Source organism: Haliaeetus albicilla, chromosome 6, assembly GCF_947461875.1.
Source record: "Haliaeetus albicilla chromosome 6, bHalAlb1.1, whole genome shotgun sequence".
NCBI classification, from domain to species: Eukaryota; Metazoa; Chordata; class Aves; order Accipitriformes; family Accipitridae; genus Haliaeetus; species Haliaeetus albicilla.
In genome coordinates, this window is record NC_091488.1 from 41,385,826 (window position 1) to 41,403,817 (window position 17,992).

Here is a 17,992-nt window from a genome sequence, read left to right on the forward strand (position 1 = left end):
GCTCATTTCTAGGCAGGTCTTAGTTAAGTTACTCTACCTCTCAGTGCCTCCACCTTCCTACCTGTATGCAATAAAAGCATGGACAAAGCTAGTGATTACTAGATAGCTGACCTGTAACACACTTATTTTTGTCAAATTGCTTTAAATTTCTCAGAAGAGGAAATGCTAGCGATTGCCAAAGGAATCCAACACTTTAGAAGAGGTTTACATTTGTTGCCCCTTTTTCTGGTCAAATCTCATAGCTGAAGTGTGGATAAGAGTAACTGAAAAGGGAACCTCAGTACATACAATTGCCTAGGCCAGCCGGTGCCATGCAAAGGCCAACCTAACAGATAAACTTCCAGTGTAACAGACATGAAATTTAAATGATTTGACTGCCAATTAAACAAAACGCCTTATCAGGTAAACCAGAGGTGATATAAAATACTTATGTTGTCTACCACATTGCGCCCAGGGCTGTTGTAAAACTGATTCTGGCAACTCATGTAAGTGAACTCTGATCATATCCAGACAAACCAGTGACTGCAAGGACTGAAAAAAATATTTAGCTGACCACAAACGATTGGTTTGTCCCGACTACTCTTAATTCCTCCTCACGCTCAGAGTTGTTCTAGGAGACAATGCCACGGCCTCATGTTTCATGGTATCAGGAAACATTTTCATTATACGCTGCTGTATTGATAATGTAGACAATACCCAACAGCCTGAATGCCCCATCAAAAGCTGCTATTTAATTTGTTTTCCAAATCACTTGTGGTATGTTTCAGGTGTGGTAATTCATCATACCCAAAGCTGTCAGGGAGAGAGATGGTACCATAGCTCTGTAACAATCAAAATGATTCTCTGTTTCACTGACTGAAAAATGATTTTCCTTTGGTCATTCCACAATTTCCTCTCTAGCAGAGATCCTTCCCCCCCCCCCCGCCCCGGACATCCTGCTTCCTCCTTTTTACAATCTGTCTGGCAGTGTTTTAAATCCTGAAGAGTCAATCTTCAGGGACCATCACACACCTGTGGTAATATATCATTTACCCTTTGTATAGTGAGATTACAATAGCTACTTACATTCAATTTTATGAGGAGATAATTAATATGGATTGGATGGGAAGGACCTACTTTTTTATCTCCCCTGAGTCTCTGTTTCTTTTTATTTCACAGTTTGCACATATGATGGTGACATCTGTGAATGAAATCCACATGCTGCTCTTCCTTGCACCAATGATGAGTTTGTCCCTACTTGGTGAAAGACACTTGGTCAAAACACATTAAGTCTTTACTTTCCTGCTGGCTTTGCTGAACATAGTAGTGTGTTGAGTGTAGACAGGCCAATATGCTTGACACGTGTTATGTGGAAAATGATAGTGTGTCAGTTATAATAATGTCTGATTAACTTACAGGAGACTGATTATATTTACAATGCTCATTTTTGCCTTAGGCAATATATGTCCCAGAGTTTGTAATAAGTCTGTCTCCTCTGCTCTAGACCCTGTTAAGACTATGCTATAAAAACACCCTAATTTTTGCCTGCACATGTTTCTAAGATACACTGGGTTCTGGCCTTCTAATCTTAGCTTCAAAACCTTCATGGGATTTCTTCTCTCCTAAGAATCTCAAAACTTTTTAGGTTTTCTTTTTTGTATGCAAATGTACGTGCTTCCTAAGCGAGGACTGTAGATTCTTTATTCCCACGATTCTTCATCTTTAAGTCAGAGAAAACTTTGCTCAGTGAATTAAATGTGCATGTTCCTCCTTTTGGTTCTTTATTTTATATTTGGCTGGTTTTAGGCAGCAATGTGGGACAGTTATTGAATATTAATCACAGCATGGTATGTAGGAGAAGGAAATGATGGCTTATAAGGTGCACAGACACTGCACACATTCTAGCACTGTATTTCCACAGCGTTGCATGTCTTGGAGAACAACATTGTGGGATACATTAAAGCCAGTCTGCAGGGAACATGGAAAAATATCCATCTCTAATATGTTTGTGTCCATGTGAAAGAAGAAAGGGTGGTAGGTTTCCATTCCATGGAAAGCTACATCAGGGCGTAGTTTTCAGAAGCATAAAAACTTACAGAGATTGGGAGGCCTCTAGGTTGTTGAATTCTGGTTTATGATTAGACTCCTCCATGGCTCCTCTTGTGAGCCCTCCGAACAGCAAGACTAATTCAAACATTTGCATCTTCCAAATCTTTCCCTTTTTCTGTGGATCTTTTCCAGAGCCACTTTGCCTGCCTTCTTTTAACAGGGGTGAGGAAAGTCACCATGACAGTGGGAACAGCTGTCTCCTCTTGGTTTTCATAATGATCCTGTCCAGTATTAGACAAGGTAGCAGACATGCTTTCTCTGAGGCTGTACTTATAAAGGTTATTTTCAGAAGGGTTTTCTGAAGCCCTGCCCTCTGTTGGTTAAAGTGCAATTATCCTCCCAGACACTCCAGGAGCCAGTTTGTTCCTAAATGAACTTTGAAATCATTTATCTATGCAAATCTCTCCTTGCCACCAGAGTTCATTATTCTGGGCATTCTCAGACCCACACAAATAAAATATTAATTCATGATTGGAGATGCCTATCAATTTCCTTGGTTGCCTTTATGTGAGTAGCTAGGAATATTTTAGGTCAGGTCTTCCAATATTATTCTTTATCTGACTCCAAACAGCAAATGGGGCACAGTTGGGGGTGGGGGAATTAAAGCACCTAAGCTCAATGAAGTTACTTGTGAAAAAGCCTTTCTAGCTTTTAGTACAAGAATGCAGGCAGAGATATATTTGACTGTGTTCTGAAGGGGATATTTTTCTGAATAACACAACACTATCTACATAGTATTTTAGCTACTCATCTACGACAGAAAGATGGAGAACATAAGCAGACACAAAGGGCAATCTTGGGATTCAGGATTCTTGATCCTTGCAATCATACATTTTGTACCAGTCCTGAGAAGTTGACCTTTTTGTATAAGTACATGTCTGCCTTAGAGGTCTAGAGAAAGTTTTCATTTAAGTGATAATTATAGGTAAATAGAAGTTAAAAGTTTACATACGCACATGGAAGTGAAATCTATTGGATACAATGGGGAGGCATGACTTTCATTCCTCCCATACCTCGGGCAGTTTCTCCAGGTTCTACTCCATGTATCACGAACCCAGCATTTATTTTAAGATCTGATGTCAGCAAAACCACTGCTTGATGAGAGAAATATTTACTCTTTCTCTAAACTAGAATTTCTCTCTAACATCAGAATGAGCCAAGGGCTAAAGCAAGCAAAATTTAGTCCCGAACCCAGGATAGCTTCTCCATGTAAGTTACATATATCTCCTTGCTTTGAAGATTTGTAACCTGACAAAGCTAGAAAAGGCAGTTTCGGCTCAGTAATAAATATGGTTACCTATATCATCTAAAAAGACCATATACTAAAACAGTTGTATCTTTAAACAAAAAGGGTGCTGATGTTGTGTCCTACATATATTATTTTAATTTTTTCTCATTGAGCCCTATGTTTCTGTACTCACAACTAGTGAAACATCTGACTTACCAAGAGACAGGGGATTACAGCAATCAGCTTCAGTGAAGTACAAAAAACTTCCTGAAAAAACTCCAAATTTACTTTCTTATAGGAATACGTGAGATTTAGAAAATATGTGGCAGTGTGTGTAACACCCAGGCCTGGACCTACTGCTGCAACTCCACCAGGAATGAACTTTCCCTAAACTCAGGCCAATCATCATCATTTGAGCTTAAATTCCCATAGCTGTGAAACTTACAGGGTGATGCCCTTTCTTAGTAGATACAGTTTTTCTTTAATGACTTATTACAGTTTCCTCATGCCACTTGTACTTAATGTTGCCTGGTCAGCTTGCAGGGGACAAAAAATGCTTACCATTTCCTTGGATGGGTGCAGGACATGTTTTACTCGAAGTAAAATGAACCTGTTTCTGCACCATGCACAGTTAGGTCCCTGTAAGGGACCGTTTCTGCAAGGGGTCAACTTCAATGCAGTAAGCTCAGAAAGTGTTCAGTGACACCAGCTCCCTGGATAACCTCTCCCTCCTGTTTGTGCTGGCAGGTTGGGAAACAGAATCTAAGTCCATGTTTGTCAAGGACTTTCTCTGGCTCTGTGTATAAGCCAAAGGAACGTACTCTTACCTGTGTGTACAAACATGTGCTTGACGTAGTTCTGTTTGGCGGTGAAAGTCTTGTTACAGAGAGTGCACTCGTAAGGCTTTTTTTCACCTTGCCCACCTGCTGTGCTGTGGCCCGCAGATGGGGCCAAGGGCTGTGGGGCTGGCAGCTGGGCAGTAAAGGTTGACAGGCCAGGCTGGGACACTGTCACAAACTGTGTCTGTTGGCCAGCTAAAGGCTGGGGCAGGCTGAAGAGAAAAGGCTTAGGGCCACTGCCAGCAGACTGTGTGGTGAAAAGGGCAGGCAGGTAGGTGTTGCCAGCTGTGCCAATGACCTGAGTGTTGCTGGTCAGAGTCAGTGGCATCCTCAGATTGCTGGTGAGGGTTTCTGTCTGGCGTAAGTAGATCTGTGTGGTTGGCAATGGTTGGGCAACAGTTGTGTTGACAGAAGGCTGCAAAGCCCCCTTTTCGGTGCTGTTATTGACTGTGAGCACTTTGCTGTCCATTTCAACGTCATTGCTTCTCTCTGGCGAGAAAGAGTTGGCATCTACATGCTGCTGCTGCTGCTGCTGCTGCTGCTGCGGCTGAGTGCCATCAGCAGGGACGTCATTTTGATCTGCTTGAGAAGGTTCTTGCTGCCCATCCCGGCCCAGACCAGCCATAAACTGCTGCTCCATGGAATCAGGCTCAGTGCCAATGGAGGAACTGACTCCTGAGTCAAAACTCTCCCCTTTGGGCTCACTCTCAGTGCCTTCTGCTTGGTCAGTGTCCTCAGTGCATTCCTCAGACTCATTGCGCTCAAGGATCTGCACCCTCTGTTGGCCATAGTAGTCATAGTCATCCTCCATCTCCTGCTTAATATGGATGTTGCCCATCAGGGTTTGAATTCGGACAGGGCGTGGTTGCTTGCGGCAGTGTGTGGTCTCTGGAGTGGTGGAGAGGTACCGCTCCATCTGTTGCGACCGTTCATGGATCCGGGTAATCCAGCTGGGGTCTTCCATGTGGTGGTCCCTGGGGAGCCCCAGGGCTGTTTCATGGTGGCTGACCACAGCTCCACTGTAAAAGGAGCGCTCCCCACTGCCATTTTGCATGGAACAGGCATAGAGGGCTGAATAGATCCTGTCCACGCTGTGCTGCGAATGGCTCTGCAGGTAGCCAGACTCTGTGTCAGTGCTCTGCCCCGAGGTGCCTGATTCGGGTGTTCCCCTGGGTGTCTCCTGGCCTGAATCCTGAATCACCGGGTAGACCTCTCCCACATTTTGTGAGACAATCCTTGTGCACTCATCAATCACAGTCTTGATCTGCAGGATGCTGGCAGCTGTGAGTATTTGGAGGGCCTCCGACTGTGAGACCCGCAGCACCCCGCTGTACATGAAGTCAATGAGCTTTTGCACAGACTGGACTGACACCACTGAGGGGATCTCGATGTCGCTGTAGCCCAGCAGCAGCTTGTCCTGGAAGAAGGGGCTGCCAGCCGCCAGCACACAACGGTGGGCGCGTAGCATGCTCCCGTGGATGCGGACCGTCACGTCACAGAAGTGGCCACGGTTGCGCTGCTCGTTGAGGGTCTCGAGCACAGAATTGCTGAAGTTGTGAAGGTTGATGCTATGAATGCGCTCTGTCATCCCCTTGCAACTGATGTTACCTGTAGAAAAGCAGGTGACACAAAAAAAAAAAAAAAGAACAGATTGAGTCTTGTCCTCTGCAGAGCCACAGTCAGGGCACTGGTGAAGGTGATTGCCCACTGAGTAAACAAAACAGATTATACTGTAAAAATCACATACAAAGGCACTGATAAGAAGACATAATCTCTGTAAGGCTCGAAGTAAACTTTGCTACTCATTTGCAGAAGCTCAAGTCCTGAATTTTTGGACAAAAGCAGACAAAGACAGGTGTAGTTGGGCCTAAATTCCAACCACATTCCTGGGCCTTGGACTTCCTATCAGTTTATCTGGCTTTAAAAAGCCTAGAGCCAGCCAATTGTAAACACTGAGCACATGGATTAAAGCTGGATTTTAGGCTGTTCGGACGTGGACCTATGCCAGAAAAGATCAGATTCTTACTTTAATGACCTTTTACACCAAGTTGTTAATGCAAAGAGTCTATATGAAAATGTGATTTCTATCTAGATTGGTATTTTAAGGAATTTGGATTCTGTGTTTTACAGTACAGTTACTTGTATCAAAAAAACTGGCAGTCACTTTGTAAAATCCAAATCTGGTTCAAGATTTAGGCTGTAAATGTTCCTAAAATCCCATGCACAGTTTTGTCTGGGGTTGTGGTTTAGAACATTTGCTACCCAATAGTGACAAACAGTCCTCTGTAAGAACCCAAAGCAAAAAGTTAACATGAGCCGTCCCCTTCATTTTTAGCATATCCCAAGTTCTGACTGGCACCAGAATGCCATCATATAAAAACAAATGTTCTCCTGCTGTTATTTACTTGACAGAAACTGGAAAATTACAGACATTTACTCTAAGGAAGACTCTGTCTTAGTTTGGCTGAATAGTCTAAATAGAGAACAGTTTAGAAAAGCATATAACCAATTTGGGTACAGAGCCAACATATCCTTCAAAATTAACTTTTACAAGTGACTAAAAAGTAACTTCTTAATGTCTTGACCCACTTTTCCCTACCTCCATCCTGCTTGCTTTGGTTTTAATGCTTTTTCATTTCCTTTCCTGTTCTTTACTCATTTTTCACCTATTTGGATTTTGATGGGCAGAAACTATAGTTTCACCTTTTAGCAATGAAGAACCAACTGCCCTTTGAGTGGTGAACAAATAAAACATTATTAATAATTTATTTCTCTTAGCATTTGTAGTACATGCATCACCTTGGTTCCCAGAAAAGTACGCAGAGAAAAGTAATGCAGAATCACCACTAGTATTACAAGCATTTTGTCTTGAATATTCCTACCAAAGCTACAACCCCTCTTGCCACAATTACTTGTTAATGTGTGAGAATCAAAGTGAAATTTGGTAGAGAAGCATGAGTAAATTAAACTAGCTTATTGTTACTGTCTGTTTTATCAGAAATATAGGAAGCAAATAAATGGCATTGAAAGCGGTTTGGTATACATGCCTTTTAGCCCAACAATGTCCCTCTGCTCCAGCTTAAAGGGTGCTTTACATCTCACACACAGGCAGTAGAACACTACTCACTGCAATTTGCAGGAAACTGTGGCATCCTCCCTGCTCTGCTTTTTCCTTCTCATTTATCCACTTTTGACATCTCAAGCACCCTCTGTTCTGGTGGTTCAAAGAGAAACCACCTTGGATACAGGTGGTTATTTTAATTCTCTGAAGTAGCTGAATGATAAAAGGGAAGCACAAAGGTCAGGAACTGGAAATCCTGATGGGGCCAAGCTGTCTGAAGAAGTCTGATGTTAACAGATGTAAACCAGCCAGTATCAGAAGGGTACTAATTTCCATGTGAGATTAGAGCACTGGGGGGATGCTCACATAGGAGAAACAGGGAGGAAACCACTAACAGTAGTATCATGGAGGTTGTGAATTACATCTGTCTTGTTCATAAGCTCTGCTGGGAAACCTGAGTTTCCTCCTCTGATGAGACTGATCACAGGACTGGAAAAACATCTTAGAAACTGGGAGACTTTCCTTCAAGGACACTGCAACTATTATTACACAAAATAATGTACAGAAGAGAAGTATTCCCTCCTCATTCCAGATAGGGTAATTCTTCAGAGGTCTCCAGGGCAGTTCCAGATGCTTCCCTTCCCAACATGTCAGATCACATGAGGATTCAGAATGTATTTACATAAAAAATCAGAATCCTTGATCTGAATGGAAGAGAACTTGATAAAAGCTTTGTACTGGTAGGGAAACAGAAGGGTCGAAAATTAATGATAAACAGACAACACCTCTTTTTGAGACCTGCTGTAGGCCATGGCAAGTGATTGCATAGCTACCCATTTATCTGCATCACCCTTTGAGTGGCTGCCTATCAGTATGCTAGAAATTTTTCCATCGGTAAGTATTGATCACTACTTGGTTTGACCCTAGGGCTCCCTTTTCAGGCATACATGTCTTGAAGATGTGCTTTTGGAAAAGGGAATGACCTACAGTTTATGTTCTGCTTTGTCAAATGAGGTATTTGGTAATAAGAAGAAATATGCAGCAGTCTAACTCAGTAAATCAAAAATCCTGCCTTGCGCATGCACAGGGTAGAATATTCCACACATGCCAGAGATGCTATGGACAGGTCTCTTGACTTGAGCAGGTGCAAATAAATCTACTTTGTTCCTATGCACCTTGGCAGATAAAATGAATTTTGTGAGTGGAACTCTGAAAAATGCATCCTCAGAACAACTCCTTTCCAGAAAGGTGTGGTATGCACCACAAGACTGGATGACTTCTTGGGAAAGTGAATTCTGCCACTTATCCACAAATCATGTACAGAAGGGAGGAAGGGCAAGGTTCATCTGTAAGTTTCAGCAGTCTATCTCAGGTTCTGGCTGTGCGAAGCAAGAGTTGTGTAGCCACAATGTATTTGGTCATTACCCAACTTGATGAAAACAGCCAGCTGGGGTTAATCAAGGCTAAACAAAAGAGGTTTGTATGCATTTATAAGTGATGTGAATAGCTCTCCTACAGGAACTGATCTAGGATGCACCCTGAGGTGTAGGAACTGGTATGAAAGTCAATTGAGACGCTTCATAAAAGGCATGGAGTACGATTTGGTTGCTATTGGTATAACAGAGTTTTCCCTTAAAAAAAATCCTCTCCTCATTTCTTTACTTATTCAAATGAAATTGGAACATCTACCACTTCTTCAACTTAGAAAGAACTGAAATTCACTCCTTATGGATAAAACAAGAGGGGTGGGTGGAAGAGACACGTAACAAATGGTAAAAAAAGCTAATACAGATTTTGAGGATGTTTCTCCTAGGCCACCCTCCTTGACATTCAACACTGAAAACCACACCTATCAAAAGTACAGGCAACCAAAGAGTCTGCAATAGTGTCAGAGATGTTACTACACAAACCACAGCAGTATAAAAGAGCAGCTTTAACAAATTCCAGAGATTGGTCTGTAGCAAAACCTGCTGTCCCATGCAGCTCCTCTCCCTCTGCAGGAAACTGTGTCCAGATCCAAGTTTTGTGGTTGTCCCTTACTGTACGCTGTTCTAAGCTGAAAGTCCAAAGGCAATGCTCCCCATAAAAGGTGGACTCGCCAATGCCGGTTTGATTCTAAAGTAAATGCCACATTCTGACAAAGACTACTAGAGCCTTGGACAAGCCAGAAAGTGTGTCAGCTCTTCACAAGATGCAGCTACACATGCGCACACTCACCTACTCGTCACTGCACAGAATGTCTGGCTCAGGAAAAAGACTGCTGTCTCAGGCTCTTCTCAGGCCTGCCACTCTTTTAAACTTGAGACAGTGGGAACCTTTCTGTGAAATTCAAGTGGTCTTTGTTAAGTGCCCCCCCTCCCCTTTTTTGTCCAGTAAACATGATGTAGAGATCCCAATGGACTTATTCTGAGAAACTCCTGTAAAATGGTTTTGTCCCCTTTCTGTGAAGCAAGTTCTGATTGGAAGGGTATTCACAAACCATATAGGAAAGAATGGGTGTGAAAATGCAAAGGCCATTCTTACCCAGATGGGCAATGAATAGGCGTTTGCCAGTTAAAAAAAAAAAAAGATGAAGAAAAAAGCAGAAAAAAAGAAAAGAAAAAAAGCCCAGACAACTGCACAGATTATGCACATTTGCAATCCTCCTGGGATGCAATTTGAAGCTGGCATGGCATAAAGGTGAAACATATTACTGTGCAACTTTGAAAAAAGCTCCGTTTGCCCATATGCAAATGTACCGATTAAACTGTCAGGCTATTCACAGAAACATGCATGGAATTCATCCTCAACTAGTAAGAAGGAGCCCAACGTGGATGGGAAAGGAAAAAACTTTTGTTGTGTAATACATGACTGAGTGCTTAGATTAGCGTTTCCCTGAATCTCATCCACCCCTCCTGCTGACTTTTATGCCATGGGCATTCAAAAGAAAGTAGATTTTACCATGACAATAACAATGACAACCTCTCCAAGTACAGTACCAAAGGGGAAGGCAATGGCAGAAGGAAACAGCAGGCAGTGGACTCCTGGAAGATGCTATAGAAAACGTGGAAGTGCAGCAGTGAGGTACCTCAAGCATGGCTTGAAGGCAGTTTTCTATTTGCCAAAGCTACCATACACAGACCTGCATAAAGCTAGAAAGGTATGGCTTGCAAAGGTGATTTTTTTGTTTGCCAAAACCATAAAAAATTATCCCGACAAACACACGATGTAGTAGAGCTACAAAGATGTATGGAATACCGGAGACTGCAGGCCACACACAAATGGCTAAGTTGTACATTTAAAAATGTATTTAGTAAGGGTCTTTTTGTACAGCCACTAGATGTCCCTTTCTGCAAAGCCAATGCTTACAGCTTTAATGCTCATAACTGAACAATATCACAGAATTTGATTTTCTCTAGTGTCCTTTAAAATCACAGTATCTCAAAGCTCATTGCACAGTAATGACTACCATTTCTAGAAACACAGTGATGATGAAACCACCACAGCTACTGTAACTCAGCAGTAGCTCAGTGCATAGCCTTCACCTGAAGCAAAACTGCCTAGGACGCTGGAATCCAAGCTCTTTTTCGAAACTTACTGTGTGGTCTTTCACAGGAATAACTAGCAGAGTGAACCCCAAAGGCTCTGTCTTGCTTTCATATTTACGGGGCAATGAGAATAATGGTCTTATATCCTTCAGAATTGCTAGGCTTGCTGAGACAGATATAGGTTGAGTTTTTGCCTCAATTTTCTGCAGTAGCATTAGAGAACTGTTTGGCAACCCATCTCCCTGATACTTAGGCAAGATTAACTAGAACTAGCTTGATATTACTACTACTTTGTCTTCCTGACAAGCCTCTCAGGCCTCACATTGAGAAGAATACACACTTTGAGAGACAGTAGAAATGTTGGAGGTGTTACATCTTGTGTAGAATAAGGTATCTTTATATTCTTACCATCAAAATGACAAGTGCCTTCCTAGGTGGGAGAACACCCTGGGCTAAGACAAAGATGTGGAAATTGGGGTTGGTAGGCTTTTTTCCTGCTTCTGGAGCTGTTTCTCTGCGCATCTGTAATCCAGCCACTAGTTCCTGGTAGTGCCACAAACCTAAGTAACCTGCTGCTGCTGGAGACAAGCATTATCATCTACTCCTTATTCTCTTCGTCTACCATGGGTACTTTTGGAGATCCCTAATCCTTGGTCTCTACACCAAGTATTGGATGACCACAGCCTCCTGGCTGTATCAAAAGAATACATTAGGTTCTTCAGACAGTAATCTCGTCTACTCCTTTTCCTCGTGGAGGGAACAATTTACCTACACTATCTCTTCACAAGTTTGTCTAATGTGTTTGCAAAAAACCAACAATGGGGGGATTTCCACTCTCTCCCCAGACAGACTGTCTACTATATTTATAGCAAGAAAGTTTTCCCAGTATTTTACTTTGAAACCAATTATTCATGCTTTCCTCCAGCAGACACAGAGAACTAATGACCACTTTCCTCTTTATAGCACTCTCTCATATATTGAAAGGTGCCTCACTTTTCTTATTTAGACCTGTCTTTTCTAGAAAACACAAACTCAGGTCTCCTAATCACCCTCACTGGTTATACGTATTCTCCTCATCGTCTTCCATCTTCTATCCAGTTTGTCCTTCTTTCACTTAAAATGCAATGCCCTAAAGTGGATAAAGTGCTCTAGCTGAGTGAGGTGAATGAAACAGTTGCCTGAAACACTTCATATATGATACTTTTAAAAGACCTTACAGAACAAATAAAACCAAGCAAACAAAGCCCTGTTATCAAAACAAAACTCTACAAATTTTCCTTAAGAAAGGCATGTCTCAATAAAGAATCCTTAATTCAGAATGAAAATCTCAACTCTTTCATAAACATGACATTTCAGTGGAAATACAGCATTTCCATCACAACATTTGAAAGCTAATATAGCCCCACAATTTCCACAGGAAGTTTTCTCATTTCCATACGTTAGTGTCTCCTGTTCCAAACTTAGCACCATAACCATGGGTGCTTTCTTCAGCTCCAGTGACCTGATTTATCCCTAGTGATGAAGTTTTATTTTCTGTTGTTCTCCAGTCAGTTACTCTAAAATAAAACTGGATTAACAGAGCAAAAATTCTTATCTAGTGTTTCCATACACAAAATTAGTCCTACATCAGGTTCCAACTCTCTGGGACCAAATTTAGTGGAGCAACGTTTTTTCCAGTCAAGGAAGTGACTTGAATTCAAATCCTGAAAACCTTGTATATCTCAGTGATGCTAGAGAGGCCGATTTAGCCAATCCTGCTCAGACTCATTCTCCTGCATATTTGGCCTGATTCTGAGCAGGGGCCTGCAAGAGGAAAAACTTGTATGGAGTTCCAGGAACACAGAAGAACATTTGTATCCTCAGCAGGAGATCTGACCAGGAGCAGCCCTTGCTTTCTGTTGCTTTAAAGGTTTGCTGGAGTTTTCACCCAATCATCTGCTTGAACATCTTGAAAATCAGTATCTCCTTCTATAATATCTATCCAAAACAAACACCAGATGACACTACACGAATTGCCCTAACCCTACCAGATTGTTGTTAGAATCAAAATATGTAGCAGTCTACATTTAACAGGAAGTACTGTATTTTTACCAGCACAACATCTATGAATGTGTCAGTAATACAGTCTATGGAAGAAAGAATCACTGTGTTCTGAAAGCTGTCAAACTTCTCTAAATTCCATAGTCTAATAACTACATTTACTTGAAAGACAGAAATGCATGCACACACAAACACAACCTTATTCTCCAAAGAGCAAACATATCAAGTAGAGGGCTAATAAGAAAGAGTTTGCTTAAACTTTGTTCAGAAGACAGGCTTTTTTTGCAGACTAGAGAATGTTCAACGAATTTTCTATGGACGATTTATTCAGTTAATTGCCCTTTCCTTTTTAGCATCTACCTGTGTTCTGTATAGGTGTTCTGCACATAAATTTGCTTCTATACCCAGTGGGCATAAACCCCCAATGTCAAGCAAAAAAGCCTCTATTTCAGCCTATATGTAGTGAATCACCTTCCTATGCTTTGCCTGAAATGCTGCGGGAAGAGTCCATCAGCACTAACCCTGTTTGCTCTACGACCCACAGGCAGCAATGTCTGTGCCTCAGTTTGCTTCACATGTAGAACAAGGACAGCATCACACCCCCAATTCTGCAGAAGGACTGACCGCCTTAATTAGTCTTAACAAGTTGTTTTGCATTCCTTGGATAAAGAACACTACAGAAAGATCAAGAATTAACTCCATAGGTCTCTTCAAATTTTGTTCTCCAGGCTTACAAAAATGAAGCTTTCCTCACACACTACTCTAGTGCCTTGATTCCTTTACACCTCTTTATGGTGAGCATCCTACTTACAACTGTAAAATACCAGGTGAAAACTAGCTCCAGTTCATAGCAGTCTGGTGACCAAGGGCTCTTAAGTGTTACAGCACATTTGGCTATTTTTAAGTTAAAGAAATAACTCCATTTTTAGCCAGGGTATTTACTTTTCCCACTTTTGGTCCAGTTTGTATTCTTGCTATTTTAGGAACTCCAAAGATACTTCAGAGTAAAGAGGGTATACTCAAAAGCCATTTTAATTTCCAGGCACATATTTGGGGTCCAGTCCAATATACCTCCACTGTAAACACCGGCACACATATACACACTTTCTGTTTCTCTCAGTTCCTCTCTCAGCCCTTGTCTGCAGACCCTCTGCTGCTACAGCCATGCCATCATATCCCCCTATCGTAGACATGGACTACATTGATGGGGGATGCTTCACCTGCAGGTATCTACAGCACCTCCAAGCAACATGTACTACGTTAACAGAAGAACCACCAAAGCTGTTGTCACAGCTGCATTAATGGGGATTTCAACAGGGTGACCATATCATTACCAGGTTGTTAATTCCTGTGCCCCGGCCACCTGTAACCTATTTATGTTAGTAAAAGATAGGATCACCAAATAGCATTTTAATGCTCTTTTATAAAACATAAAGGGAGAAAACTGTTTATACAACTGCCCTCTTGTAACTGGAAACAGAGAAAACAACATGGCCACATGATGGCACCATTTCCTAGGAAGAGAAACAAGGCTGTGCTCATCCCTTCTTCAGTAGGGAACATTTTCATGTTCTGTATGAAAACTGTTTCACCCGTGCTCGCTTGTTCCCAGAGAGCTCACACACGATCCTGCCAAGCCCAGCATGGCCCAACTGTTTTAATTGGCTATAAGTTTAAGGCAGTTTGGCTTTTTAAAAATCTAGGTGCATCTCTTGCTAGTTTTCTTTCACAGTGCCAGGTGTCGTTACTCAGAAGGCATGCTGTACTAGCAGGCCTGCTGCAAAAGAGCCAACTGAACAGGGAAGAGGTGAGATGGTCCAGCAATGCCAGTGAAGTTACAGTGTGAACACTCCCCACTCATACAAGGAATAGGGAGATGCTTCTTGGGGGGAAAAAAAAAAAAAAAGAATAAGCTTTTTTTGAAAATGTAGGCAAACAAGGTGATTTATTTTGCTGTTCTATAGTCCTGATTAAAAGCTTACTGCCATCATTAAGAATACCTTCACCTGCCTTAAAGGCTTTTGTTTAACTCCTATTAGTGTATTTCAGACTGAATAGCCATAAGAAAAGTGAGCAGGGATTGCTTTTGGTCATCTCGCTGCGGTGGACTGTAGAAACTTATATTCTCTCTCAGCAGCATTGTTTAGGGATGAGAAGGGTCTGGAGTTGGAGGTGGGAGCTGAGTCTGGAGGAGGAATGAATTAGAAGGATAACAGGTGCAAATATATTAAAACATGTCTCCAAAAGAGACAATTGCCATTCCATGAACTCTTTCACATTTGCCCTGTATTGTTAGGTTTTCTCCCCAGGCAGAAAGATGAGGAGGAAAAGCTTATCAGTTTGAGTGTGGTTAAATTCAGTAAGCCTGAAAGCCTGTGGGCTTTGGTTAAAAGGAAAATATAGATTAAAACCTCTCAAGATAATTACCTGTTTAGAAGGTTTCTATTCAAGCTAGAATCCTCTACAGGGAGTGTTTGTAGCAGTTTTTTAGGAAAAGGGTGCAGTCAGAAATAGTTGACTTTTGTGGAGGAGCTGCCGCCTGTGGAAGAGCAGTGCTTATACCCTCCATGTTTCCAGAGAAAGGCCTTTCAATGTAGGAGATTTTGTTCTGGTCACAGAACTGCTGGTTGATGGGAGAAACAAGGAATGGACGAAAAACTGTAAATGCCAGTCCTCAGGGCTGCGAAAAGGATTCTTTTATCTCTTCCAGTGGCTGTGTCTCAGCCCCGAGTAGAGGAAAGCTATCACATGAAAATGCTAGATTTTATTTGGTTATTTTTTCCATTTATCTTTTTTATCTATTAGTGAAAGGCTAATTGTTAACTAGTACAATTGGGTGCTTTTGTGAGTATTTAAACTTAGCAATATCGTGAGACAGATATTCATACTGTTTTGGACTGTGGCTTCTTTATTTTGAGTTTATGGGATGAGTGTTCAGGCCTGCTTATAATTCAGATTTAAATATCAGTGGGAAACAGCACACGCTCACGTCAACGACGCTGAAGGCCACAGGGAAAATTTCTGTCCTCAGTGAGACCTCTGCAATCCCTGGGAGCAGACTTATTTCCAGAATCACCTACTTAGTTTTGATAGGAAGAGAAACATATGGCAGAATGCTTTAAACTAATATATGAAGGCAATAAACAAGAACACAGCATTCATGGGTGGCTTGATATCATCAGATGGATCTGTAGCATTAAATGTACATTGTCAGTTCCAATGCTTCCCCCCCAGGGAAAAGGGCCTGGAATGACATGTATACACAAGCATACAGACACCAACAGGTGATACTAATACAGTGCATGAGAGTTATTTCTCAGGTCTGCCTGCAGGCACATTCTACCCTCTACTCAGCCAAAAACATTAGAGAGAGCATCTGGGAGTTTTACTTTTGAATACAGGGAATATGCCCTGTTTTGAAATGCTGCACAGGGTCAAAGCACAAGGTATTTTTGTTAAAGTTGACATGGTTGCCCACACAGGCATGAAGCTGTGGGGAGAAGTCCCTTGCTCTGTTTTTATTTCCCCTATCCTACCCCTTTTCACACAAAAATTGCTACTTTGTGGTTTTTTCTCTATCTGTGTAACATCAATAAATTACACGTTATCACTCCTATCATCTAGTTATAAAGAGCCTTTCAAGATTTTTAATAGATGCACAATATTGCTACACTTACATTTTCACTGGTTAAGAACTCAAAAATAGCTGTTGTGAGATTACTCTTAATTTATACTACTTCTCTCTTGTGGGCTTTCAAGAAGAAGCATTTCACCACATGTCACAGATTGATACAGAGTATATATTGCGCATCCCAGCCCGGGAGAGATCCTTTCAGTGTTTAACACAACAAAGCTGGGATGAGTAGGGGTTCTAGGATTTGTTTATCCTTTTTTCATAGCCGCAGTTAATGCCTCAAGGAGATATTTGTGCTGACAGATTAACTAGAGATCCTCAGTTCTCTTTGTATTCCAGTTCCTGAGTGGTAGATACATAAGACTAGATCTCATGTTATTTTAGCCTTGTAAATGACTCCATGGACAATGAAAACAAGTCACAGAAAACATAAACGAAAAGATGGCACAATGGCATTCCCTCCAGAAACAATAATAATTGGTGTCCTCGGGAACCCAAATACACAGTGCCAGCCAGAACACGTCCCTGTGGTCCGCCATGGACCAGACTGCAAGGCAAAAACCCTGATGCAAATGAAGGAGGTTAGTGGCACTCTGACGGCTTACAACCAACTTTCACCTACGGAGTAGATCAAACACCACATTTCTTGTGGAAATACAATGATTTGCCCCCACAACATCCACTAGCGCACTTTATAAACATTAGTAGGTGGTATTAAACAGTACCTTGGTTTTATGTTTCAGGTTCTCTCCCAGTACCGTTAAGGCTTCAATTCAAAAACGTTTTGAATCAAAGAGCTCTCTTTGTTCAGCTGAGAACAATACAAGAACTGTTTTGGTTTTCTCTCATTTGAATACTGCTCTGGCCCTACCTTGTTCTAAAGTTATTGAGTGGGATCACAGCAGAAAGATTACACGGCTACTCTACCATAGGTAAACAAGAAAAAAGAGGAGAAAGCAACTATGGAAGCTTAGATGAAAAGAGCAAAAAGCTCCAATGCTACACAGATCATAGTGGTGAAAAGGAACAGAAGGTGACCAAGTCTATTTTTACATCTGTAACTCTGGAGCTGCGTAGTTGCAACAAACCAGGCAACTAATGCACCAGTCAATATTTCTCCAAGCATGGAAGGTGTCTCCCTATAGCACACGAAGGACTAACCAAGAAAGATGTAAGCATTGAGTTATGCAGGGTTTTAACAACACACAGCAGGACAAAAGGAGATGTAGATGTAGCTGCTTTAGTTGCCCTCAAGTAAGAGTCACCTGTTAAACACTAGAAAATCTTTTATGTTTGACCCTGCTACATGAAGTTTCCCTCTGCAGACCATATTAGGGAAATGGTACATTTGGTTTAGTGTTCTCACCCTATTAGGACAGAGATGACAGCAGTAGCATGCCTGATTAAGACATGAAATAACAATGATTGGCATGATTATATTTGACATCCTTCAAGCAGATCATATAAAGTGGCAGTTTCGGTATGTGCAATTTCAGGAGGAACAACTATTAAAAGGAAAAAAAGAAGAGGAAGTTAGTCAGAGTGAGTCTGAAAGGAAAAGATAAGGAATTAAAA

The 17,992-nt window shown here is 41.6% G+C and overlaps 1 protein-coding gene across 15 annotated transcripts in view; it reads right to left on the minus strand.

Moving 5' to 3' along the window:
- Positions 1 to 17,992, minus strand: part of ZBTB20 (zinc finger and BTB domain containing 20) — a 513,942-nt gene that overhangs the window by 27,985 nt on the left and 467,965 nt on the right. For all 15 annotated transcript variants that reach the window (XM_069785795.1, XM_069785793.1, XM_069785792.1 and 12 more), the window contains one exon: positions 4,144 to 5,763. In XM_069785795.1, coding sequence (XP_069641896.1) covers positions 4,144 to 5,743 — 1,600 coding nt within the window. In that variant the 5' untranslated portion in view covers positions 5,744 to 5,763. The remainder of the gene's footprint in view (positions 1 to 4,143; positions 5,764 to 17,992) is intronic.